Genomic DNA, 11,012 nt, shown 5'->3' with positions numbered 1-11,012 from the left:
GCCTAGTAACAAAACTGAGCAACCCCCTCTATGATCATTCCACACGCCCTATTTGCATGGTCCCACACGATCGTTTGGCAGGAGTTACAGGGACTTGGGTAGATGAGCCATATTAAGAAATTTCACTTTGTTATACTTATGAGCCCTGGTGGTGTAGCGGTTATGAGTTGGGCTGCAATCTGCATGGTCGACAGTTTGAAACCACTGCCAGCAATGTGGGAGAAAGACTGTGCTTTCTACTCCTGTCTATAGTCATAGCCTTGGAAACCCACAGGGGTCACTATGAGTTAACATTGACTCTAACTCTACGGCAGTTTTCTTTTTGTGAGGGTGGGAGGGGACACCGATGAGGCAGAGGTTGGAAAATGAATTATCTTCTCTGCAACCAATTCTGACACCAGCGATCCCTCTCAGGACACTTGCTCCCACTCCACTGGGGTCAATTCTTCCTTGTAATGGCTACTCAGAACTCCCAGACCACACTCAGAGATGGAGGATTCACTAGAGAAGCAGCAGGCTACAATTCATGATCAGGAACAACTCAGGATACAGTTATTTGGTCAGGACAGCTGCTGAGCTGTGCCTGCAGGGAAGTCTCTCTAGTCCTCTGCCCCTCAGGGCTCCAGGGCGACCTGGTCCTGCTCTGCTGGGGCAAGGCTTACAAAGCTCCTTACCTCTGCTGATGAGTGTTGGAGGGCCAGGGACCCCGTGTAGCCAGGAAGACTCCTGCCTGCATATCCTCAGTTCTCCTGCTCTGTGGTTGGCACCCATAGCCAAACTGCCATCGAGTCAGTGCTGACTCACAGTGACCCCCCCATGTGGGTTTTGGAGACTAACTGCTGACGGGAGTAGAAGTGGACTTTCTTATAATATAGCTTTTCTCTTCATGTCTCTGGAGCCCCGCTGGCAAGGTCGCTATGCAGGTAGTTAGGCATTGGGCTGCTAACTGAAGGCCAGCAGTTCTTAACTACCAGCTGATCCCCGGGGAGAAAGACAAAGCTTTCTGCTCCTACAAATAGTTAGTCACGAGGCCCACGGGGGCAGCTCTACACAGGGGCACCCTGAAATCAGAATGGACTCAATGGCAGTGAGATGGAGAGCGAGAGCGAGAGCGAGAGCGAGAGCGAGCGAGAGAGAGAGAGAGAGAGAGAGAGAGAGAGAGAGAGAGAGAGAGAGAGAGAGAGAGAGAGCCACTTCTCTGCAATGCCCATGAAATGACTGGCTGGGACCATGCAAATTGGAAGAACATTGCAAGTCCCATGGACTGCCAAAAGGACACACAGATCTGTCTTGGAAGAAGTTCAGCCAGAGTGCTCCTCAGAGGCAAGGATGGAGAGACTTGGACATGTTGTCAGGAGAGACCTGTCCCTGGAGAAGGACACCATACTTGGTAAAGTGGAGGGCGGCCCAAGAGAGGGCTCTCAAGGGGACTGATTTACACAGTGGCTGCAACCAGGGGGCTCGAGCACAGCAGGATTGTGAGGATGGAGCAGGACTGGGCAGGCTGTGCTTTGTTCTGTTCTGCATGGGTTTGCTATGGGTTGGAACTGACCGGTTGGCACCTGATAACAACATGCAAATCGGGTGTGTAAGATACTAATAGAGGGGGTTGGTTAGCTTTAGTGGCCCCTCCACTGTGTGTAAGAGAGCCATCTCAGAAGCAGGGGCAGAGACTCTGGGAACCATCCAGGAAGAAGAGCAATTGTTTCAATTCCCCTGCCTGAGGCAGCAGAAGCCATGCTGTGTCAGAGCAGACAGATGCTGAGGCAAGGAGACCAAGAAAGAGACAGAGCAGAGGAGCAGGGCTGAGACTGTGAGACACTGAGGCAGACCATCGGGTGGGCTTTCTGTTCACCACCAGCACACTCTCACCACCCCTACCCATTGTTTTGGGACTATTTTGTGTACCGTGTGTTAGCATGGTGGCTCCACCCAACCAGCTGCCCTGGAGTCGCTCCTGACTCCTATCAACTCTCTAGGACACAGAAAAGCTTCACGGGGTTTCTGAGACTGACACCACCTTTCTCCTGGGATCTCAAGGCAGATTGGCCACTAGGCCCCTTTGATGACCTCTCCGGTCTTTCCAGGTCCACCCTTCCACCCGGTGCATCAGAACTGGTTAACAGCTTAACGCTTATCCCACTATGCCATGGGTGCCTCTGAAAGTACCCACATGACTCTCAGTGGAGACATCCACTCTGAAAGATTCGGGGTGGGGTTGGAGAGGGTAAATTGGTAAGGGAGGGGGTGACTTGACTTCTGAAGAGAACCCACACACTGGTCAGGTAGGGTGGAGAACAGCCATGTTGGGATCAATGACTTAGGGGTACCTTTTGTGGGGGTGGGGGCTCCAGTCTGCAAGGTCCCTGTTTCAGTTCCACTGTGGTCTGGGGGGCTGGAGACCCTCTGGGAGGGGAAAGTAAAAGCTTTTGTGATCTGATCCTACCACCCCCCAGATTTATTCTTATTTTGCCTTCCCCTCCTTCCTTTGATTCTGGTCTGCAGGACCATGCGGGGCCTTGGGGTGCCCAGTCTGAGGAAGATACAGGCCAACCCCTCTGGTTGGAGGTGGGTGGAAGCAGAGAGCTCTGGAGGGCAGAATTCAGGTCACCAGAATCGACTGGGGCAACATGGGGGAGGCAGTGGTTCTCCAGTGCCAAATGTAGACCCGTGGCAGCTTGTGCGCCCTGCCAGGGGAGTTGTGGGTTGCCCGGCTGTCCCCTCTGTCCTCGCCCACAGGGAGCGATTGGGTGTCTTGCGCTTCCCAGAGTAAAGACAGACTTGCAGGATCCTAAGGCTGAGCTGAAACCACGCCCTTCCTGTCCAGATCCCACCCTGAAGACGACCCCCACATCCTGGAGTGCCTCTTCGGGGCGTGGTGACCTCTCAGAACCCCTGGGGCCTGACGCTGGCAGGCTCTGCCTGGCCCCACCAGCCTCTTCCCGCCAAGCAGAGTATTAGAGACTGGGTTGGGGGAGGGGTGGTGAATCTGGACCCCGAGGCCTCTCCCAGCTCAAGTCCCAGACTGACCATTGGGTCTCCTACTGGGTATGCCCCTCCCTGCTTAAGCCCGCCTGAGCCCTCCGCATCAGGCCAGATCTTCCGCTAGGTGCCTCTGACCACGTCTCCCAGTCTTTGCAGGCCCACCCTCCCTCCCTTTGGCCTCCCTCCCTCTGGCAGGCTGTGGAATGCCCGACCTCCGCCTTATCTTGTGTAGCTGTGCCTCTGGCCTGGCTGTCCTTCCAGGACCCCCATCCCCACAGGTCTTAGAGGACTGCCCCAGGAGTCTCCTTCATTATCTGCCTTCCCTCCTCTCAGCAGAATGCAGCCCCCATTCCCCCAGACTCAAGCTCCCGGGTCTCGTGCTCCGCTGGATCGCCCGCGCTGCGTGCGCGGTGATGGAATGAACGGCTAAGCTGCGAGTGGGGTCCCGAGGCTGCGTGGGCCTCAGACAGCTGTGGGCCGCGCGTGCGGCTTGGATCTCGTTCCGGGTCCCCAGGGAGGGACACTTGCCTGGGCTGGAGAGGCTGCGGCAATCAGTTTCACGCTCCCCGGGAGCGAACCTCATCTAGTCTCCGAGTGTCCCCCACCCCCACCCCAGTCTTGGGCACGAGTGACTGGTGTGGATGTGGGGCGCATTCCAAGGCTCCTCCACCACGCCAGGGACACCGCCGCAGTGGACCCAGTGCAGTGGACCCGGAGCAGAGCAGGGCACCATGCAGTGAACCCGGGGCAGAGCAGGGCAGGGGACAAGGCGCTGCCCAGCCCCAGGAAGACAACCCCGTACGGGAGCCCATTGTTTGTGGAGACGTAGACCACACTGAACTTCCGAGCCCTGGGGAGGGGACAGGGGACGCGTCGCCGTGACTCTCGGCGACGGTTTACAGGAGCAGGAGCAGGAGGGCGGGGGCTCGGCGGAGACGGGGCTTGGGCTCAGGCCACGCGTCCCCTTTAAACACAGCCCTGCCCCACCTTGCCCACCGCCCCCTCCCCGCAGCCCTACCTGCATTTTAAAAGCGCCCTGTAGCGCGGGGATTGGCCACGGTTGCGTCCTCGGGGCGCAGAAACTTGAACCGCCGGGGGTGGGGTTGGAAGCCCGGGGAAGGACCGTACCATCTCCGCGGCTTCCCCCGCGCGTGCCCCGCCCCTCCCACACACCCCCCAGAGTGGCCCAATCGGACGTGCCGGAGGGCGGGACCAGGGGGCACTTGAGCCTCTGGCTGGGCGCCGGCCGGCCGGGAGCACTGCGTAGGGGACAGCGGGGGCCGCTCTCGGCCCGCCCCTGACTGTCCCTCCCCCCCTTCGGGGGCGGAGCCGGCATCGGCGCCCCGCCCCTCCCCGCCCGGAATGGGCGGGGCACTAGGGCTCAGGGCTGTGGGCCGGGGGCGGGCCGCCGCCGCTTCGTCCGATCCCGGAGAGCGCCGTGCACGGCGGCCGACGCTCCCCAGATCGCGCTCGGCGAGCACCCGCCGCAGGCGCACGGGCTCCGGCAATCGGGGCGGCGCTGCGTGAGGGCGCGAGGCGGCGCGGGGCGGACCGCACGCGCCCCTCGCCCGCCCTCCGCCCTCCGTCCGCGCGGCCCGGCCCAGCGCAGCCCCGGCGCGGCCGCGGGCGGGCGGGCGATGCCGCGGTGACGGCCGCGCCATGGCCAAGCCCCCAGCGGCGGTGGCGGCGGCGGCCGAGGAGCTGAGCCAGGTGTCGGACGAGGAACTGCTGCGCTGGAGCAAGGAGGAGCTGGCGCGGCGGCTGCGGCGTGCCGAGGGCGAGAAGGTGGGCCTTATGCTGGAGCACGGCGGCCTGATGCGCGACGTGAACCGGCGGCTGCAACAGCACCTGCTGGAGATCCGCGGCCTCAAGGACGTCAACCAGCGGCTGCAGGACGACAACCAGGAGCTGCGTGCGCTCTGCTGCTTCCTGGACGACGACCGGCAGAAGGGGCGCAAGCTGGCGCGCGAGTGGCAGCGCTTCGGGCGCCACGCGGCCGGCGCCGTGTGGCACGAGGTGGCCCGCTCGCAGCAGAAGCTGCGCGAGCTCGAGGCGCGCCAGGAGGCCCTGCTGCGCGAGAACCTGGAGCTCAAGGAGCTGCTGCTGCTGCTGGACGAGGAACGCGCGGCGCTGGCGGCCAGTGCGGGCGGCGGCGGCGCCGGCTCCCGCAGCTCCATCGACAGCCAGGCCAGCCTGAGCGGGCCGCTGGCGGGCGGCGCGGCGGGCGCTGGGGCCCGCGATGTGGGCGACGGCAGCAGCACGTCGAGCGCGGGCAGCGGCGGCAGTCCCGACCACCACCACCACGCGCCACCTCCGCCGCTGCTGCCCCCCGGGCCGCACAAGGCCCCCGACGGCCAGGCCACGCACCGGTCCCTGGACGACCTGACGGCGCCACCGCCGCTGCACCACCGGAGCATACCCAACGGCCTACACGGTAAGGAGGCCAGGGCTGGAGGGTTGCGACCAGGGGAGTGGTCCGCCAACAGGCCCAGAATCCGAAGCCGGGGCCCTCCAGACCCCAGAAAAGTTTGGTGCCGGTGTGAGTTTAGTTCGGTTACCGTCCAGCAGTGCTAGACCTAGGAGGGAGGCCGGGGACACACCTCTCCACTTGGGTGTGAGTGGACTCCCTCTCATGGCTGGATGTAGAGGTACACCCCACAGCCCAGGCACTCCCAAACACCCAAGCACCCCAGCAGCATCCCAGAACCGACTCTGAGCGCCTACCTGGACCACTGCTAGCTAGCCCTGCACTTTCAGGTTCCAAGTTCCAGGGTCTGGGTGCTGTGCCCTTGGCACGGATCTGCACCCAGTCCCCCACTTGAGCTGCTTCCTTCCTAGTGCCTTACTGGGCTCCAGGGCTCACAGTGGCTTTGGAAACCTGGGGTAGGGGGGTGGGGATGGGGGATCAGCATTCAGGAAGAGCCACCATCATGTTACCCATGTGTGGGTGGGAAGGACCTGTGGCCTGTGGGATGCTCAGATGCTGCCCTCCCTTGCTCAGGTGCCCCGTGCTAGCTTACGTCTGGACAGTGGCGCAGTTGGGCTCTGTCCACCTGTCCCTCTCTCCTGCCAGTGTGAGTGTGCATGGCTGCCCTGTCAGTCCACACGTTTTGTGGCTCTGCTCCCAGCTCTGGTGGTGCCCCTTGGTGGTGCCTAAACTATTTGCCGGAAGGTGGAGATTAAGCAGCTCTTTCTGGTTCTCTGTCAAGGCGTTCCCAGCCCAGAAGGAATGGAGCTGGGCCTGGCCTGTTTTTCTTTCTCAGAGTGACAACCTGGGCCCAAGAGAGGTGCTTCCTCTTTTGTGGTGGTCAATCTGTGCAGGCCTGTTGGGCTGAGGTTTGGACCCATGGGGGTAGGGTGGGTGGGGATAGTAGTTTTTCCTTTATTTGCTACCCTGGGCAAACGAGTTCAGGGCAGGACTGGGTTTAGAGGGATATTTTGTTACTGATTCCCAATCTACAACTCTGGTTTCTCATTGTAACTCTGTAACACCCGCCCTTCCCCCGCCCCCCACTGGCTCCTTGAGGCCAGCGGGGAGGTGCTCAAAGTTGGATGGTTTCTCCATCTATGGGGGGATTGCACCTTACTGCTTATTGTCCCAGCCCCCAGCCTCCTCTCCGGGAGGTTCCTGGAGGCTCCATACCCTGGGCCTCAGTTTACCCAGGTGCAAGATTCCAAGGCAGGGATTGCCCCGGCCTGGAGGCAAAGTGAGGAAATGCTGTGTGTGGAGCTTGGAGCTGCCGCAGTGCTGACACTTGGCCAGGACGATGCTCTGCAGGGGCAGGGAAGTGCCGTGTGTCCTGGCGCACCTGCAGGGCCAGTGTCACCCAAGTTTGAGAGTCTGGCTCTGGGTTCTAGTTGCAGCAATGAATAATGAAAGCGGGATACAGGGTGGGCAGGCTGGCCCATGGGGGTGGAGGTGTAGAGTTTCCCTAAGAATCCGTGCACACACCCCTGGCACCCCCAGGCCCATGTCTACGGAGAGCTTTGGCAGCAGTGCTCGCCTTGGTGGCGAGAGGAAAAGGCAGAGAGCTCTCGCCAAGTGTTGAGCTGGGCTTGCCTGTGTTCAAGTCTTGTCTGGGAAGGTCATGTGTGACTTGGGGGTTTTGTGCTAACAAGTGAAAAGTCAAAAGCCCTTTGCCGAGAAGCTGGGCTTTCCCTTTCCAGGACCCGTAACTTAGGCTTCCTGAAGACCTGTCCTGTGATAAGCTGGGCAGCCACCCTCTGGGTGTTGGCCAGAACAGAGGTTGGCCCTGAACTGGTACCTAATGGATGTGGTCTCAGCTCATCGTCCTAGAAGCCCCCCTGTCCCCCAAGGTACCAACCCCCCCCATTTTACAAGCAGGTAGGTGGAGGTGCTGGGTGCTTCAGAAAGGTGCCTGGGATGCCAGTAGGAAAGGAAATGTCTGACCTGGGTGAGGTCACTTCCAGCCAGGGTCATCCTGGGGCTCAGGCCCCACATTGACTTGCAGCCTGGGCCTGTGGATATTTTGTTGTAGCCTTTCATCAGCAGTAGGCGCTGGTGACGCCTGACCCAGCTTTGCCCCCTCCCTGCTCCTGTCCCTGTGGGTGTCATTCCCTTATCTGAGTCCAGGTAGCAGATAGTTTGATAACCTCAGGACCCACAGGGGTCAGTTTGAATCTCGGCTGCCCCACTAACCATGGACCAGCTGTTGCTCCCAGCATGGTGGCCTCAAGTTCCAAGTTCTGGCCACCGCAGAGCCAAGTTTGAGAATCACCCCTGCCCTGTCTCACGCTGTCAGGATCTCTTGTATGGCAGCTTTCCCTCGACTTCCAGTGAGCCATTCCGGGCACCTAGAAAATGGCTCACCTGGTCTCCTCCACCCAAGTGTGTGGCTGGGCCTGCTGGGGAGGGGAATGGCCTAAGGGCCTCCTTGGAGGGGATCATGGGGCTCCAGCCAGCCAGTGCCCCGGAACAGAAGGTGACCTGGCTGGGCAGGACCCCATCAATATTCCAGGCAGACAAGGCTGGCTGGTGGGCCTGTGCATGCATATGCAAATGACCAAGTTGCCCGGCTATGCTGGGGGGTTGGATGACCAACTCTAACCCCCTTGGCCAAGCCAAATAATTTTCAGCTGTCCCTCCCCCACCCCCCGCCCCCGCCACCTGCCACCTAGTCCCTTCCTCTTCTACCTTCCTCTCGTCTCTGTCCCCCCCCCCCCCACACACACACATACACTGTGGCCTGTCCTCGTGAGACCTGCCCTCAGCCAGCCCAGATTAAGATTTTGAGCTTCTCTAATCCAGCCTTGTCCCCTGCTAGTATGCGTGTTGGTTTAAAAGGGAGGGCAGAGCAGGGGTAGTCCCTGAATAGGTCTTTTATCTGCAGTAGGTGCTCAGGCCTCAGGCGGGACCCACTAACAGGGCTGCTATTCCAAACCCACTCAGCCTGAGCAAAGGTCAGGGGGAATGACAGGGCGGGCCAGATAAGCCTTCCCTGCTCTCCGCCCTGACCCCACAGCCGTGCCCCACGGGCCGGATCCAAGAGCAGTCCTGGAAGCCTGAGTGTGCCCAGCACCCACAGTTCACCCATCTCACAGTGCTCAGCACCCACAGTTCCCCCACTTTACAGGGTGTCCAACCCCCATCATTTACACACCTCACAGAGTGCGTAAATAGTTCACCACAGGGAGTGCTCCCATCCCAACCCAGTTCTATTTTGTGGTTCTGGACAGCTCTTCAAGTGAGGCCTTGCCAACTCCTTTTGTAGATAGGGGAGCTGAGGCTTGGAGTACTGCAGGGACACATTCCAGGGGCTTGGGATTAGTTTTGGGGCTCCAGTGTCAGAGGTTGGAGCCTATCCCCCCATGGTTGCCGCCCTTCTCTGACCCAGAGGACTTTCAGGTGAAGAGCAGGGTGGGGTCCCCAGCCAGGGGCAGTTCCCCAGCACTAGGTCCTGCAGTTGGACCAAGTGGAGGACACGGAGGTGGTGAGGTAGTGCCAGCTCCTTGTGTGGCCAGGTGTGACATCTCTCCCAGGCTCTTACCCTGCGAAGCCTGCCTGTCTGCCTTGGGGGCAGCAGCTCTTGACTTGGGCTCTCTCCTGTCCACCTTGGCCACCTCTCACTTCCGTGCCAGGCTGGCTCCTCCCCCAGGTGCCCCGAAGACCCCCTCACCAGGTGGCATTCAGTGTGACCAGGAGACTAGGTGCCACTCCCCTTGAGGTTCCGGGACAGAGCAGAAGCAGCTGGGCCCCAGAGGCCTCCAGCTTCTCATCTGCAGGGTGGGAAAAGGGGCGGGACTGTGATATGTGTGACAAACTGTGTGCATCTCTCAAGCTGGCACAGACCTGCTAAGCAGCCCCCTCATGACTGAGCCTGGAGCACCGCCAACCTCCTCCCCCGGCCATGGTAGCTTAATGCCTCTGAGCCTCAGTTTCCTCATCAGTGTCTTGAGGGTGATGACCCCCTGCCCTAGAGCTGGGTGGTGACTGTCCTCTGTGACCCCTCCACCACCACCCCCCTGGGAAGGGACATGAAGCCCTCCCCTGGGCTGTTCATTTGAATGAGAGGCAGCCACTTCCAGGTGGCAGCAGGGGACTAAGGGCCAGAGGAGAAGCTGGACCAGGGGTGTTGACTGTGAGCCCAGGATGGTAGGCAAGGCCTTTTCACCATGCTTAGGGCACTAGGACCAAGAGCACCCACCACAGCCTCACAGGCTCCCAGGAGGCTGCTAGGAATGCTACTGGAAAGCCCCTGCTGGAGCCAGCAGAAAGAGAACTGGCATGGTGGTCCCAGAGGTGGCCTAGACGAGGGGAGGGCTGTCAGCCCAGGGGAAGTAGGAGGTATGCTGGGAACCACTGTTCAGCCAGGGGTCAGCTGTCAGCCTGGGGAGGGGGTTTCCCATATCCCCCATATTCAGACCTCAGGACTAGTTGGGGTTAGAAGGGGTGCAAACATTGTCTGACACCTGGTGAGCCCATGGAGGTGGGCTGGGGCTGGAGCTGAGGGTACAGACCCGGACTCTGGAGTCTTTGATTGGGGTGGCTAGGGGAAGGGTGGAGGCAGGGCAGCCCCGGTGGTATCGTGGTTACATGTTAGGCTGCTAACTGCCAGGTCAGCAGTTGGAAACTCCCAGCTGGTTCCCTGGAGAAAGATGAGGCTTTCTCCTCCTATAGAGTCATAGTGTCGGAAACCCCCAGGGGCAGGTCTCCCCTGTCCGCTGGCGTCACTGTGAGTAGGATTTGGTTGACTCCATGGCACTGAGTTTGGGTTTTTGATGGTAGGTAGATGACTCATTGGGTTGCTAACCAGCAAGGTCAGCAGTTCAAAACCACCAGCTGCTCTGCAGGAGAAAGAGGAGGCTTTCTGCTCTCTTAAAGATTTACAGCCTCAGAAATCTGCCCTGGCCTACAGGGTCCCAGTGCATCAACTTGATGGCAGTGAGTGAGTGATCGGGTCATTTTGAGTTAATTAACTCGTTGGCCATGGGATTTGGGGTGTGTGGCCACAAAAGGACCCCAGTGGCTTGGGGACAAGGAGCTTGCTTGTTCCAGTTTCCCAGAAAACTCCACAGGTGGGGGTGTCATACAGGACAGGCATTTATTCCTTGGGTTCTCGAGGCAGAAGTCCTCCACCTGGTGGGTCCCTTCTGGTCCCAATGTCGGGAGTACTCCTGGCGGGTCTTATGCTGTTAGATGGAGTCTTCCATTTAGGGTGGGCTTTGCTTCCCCACTGCGATGACTCTTAAACCAGGGGTATGTCAGGATCTGTGTCTGTGTTCTTGTGGGGTTCCCTCTCCCTGGGCTTCTGAGAATGGGGGCCCCCGTGGGGCTCGAGATTGTCCACAGGAGGCCTGGACAGGAAGGGTGCCAATCCTGCCCATCTTCACCCTCTGCCTGCATAAGAAGCTAGGTCCTGTTTCGGGGTGAAATTCAGGGTGGGCCTGTCAGGGCTGCTGTCTCCCATTTCCTTGTGTTCCCTGATACCACAGGGTTTCCACTTGGGCTGAGAACAGGCCCTGGAAGACCAGACTGTGTGGCCTGTCCAGGCCCAGTCACCCTGCCC

At 60.0% G+C, this 11,012-nt stretch overlaps 1 protein-coding gene across 4 annotated transcripts in view; it reads left to right on the top strand.

The window, feature by feature from the left end:
- The first annotated feature begins 4,414 nt into the window (after positions 1-4,414).
- The window catches only part of CCDC85C (coiled-coil domain containing 85C), a 52,034-nt gene continuing 45,436 nt past the window's right edge, over positions 4,415-11,012 (top strand). For 2 of the 4 annotated variants that reach the window (XM_075531285.1, XM_075531284.1), the window contains exon 1: positions 4,415-5,419. In XM_075531285.1, the coding sequence (XP_075387400.1) occupies positions 4,645-5,419 (775 nt within the window). In that variant the 5' untranslated portion in view covers positions 4,415-4,644. The remainder of the gene's footprint in view (positions 5,420-11,012) is intronic. The other 2 variants (XM_075531287.1, XM_075531286.1) reach the window with 1 other exon arrangement.

The sequence above is a fragment of the Tenrec ecaudatus genome, chromosome 14 (assembly GCF_050624435.1).
Source record: "Tenrec ecaudatus isolate mTenEca1 chromosome 14, mTenEca1.hap1, whole genome shotgun sequence".
In the NCBI taxonomy this organism is placed as follows: domain Eukaryota; kingdom Metazoa; phylum Chordata; class Mammalia; order Afrosoricida; family Tenrecidae; genus Tenrec; species Tenrec ecaudatus.
Note: the sequence above shows the minus strand (reverse complement) of the source record. Positions and strands in the feature narration are given on the sequence as shown.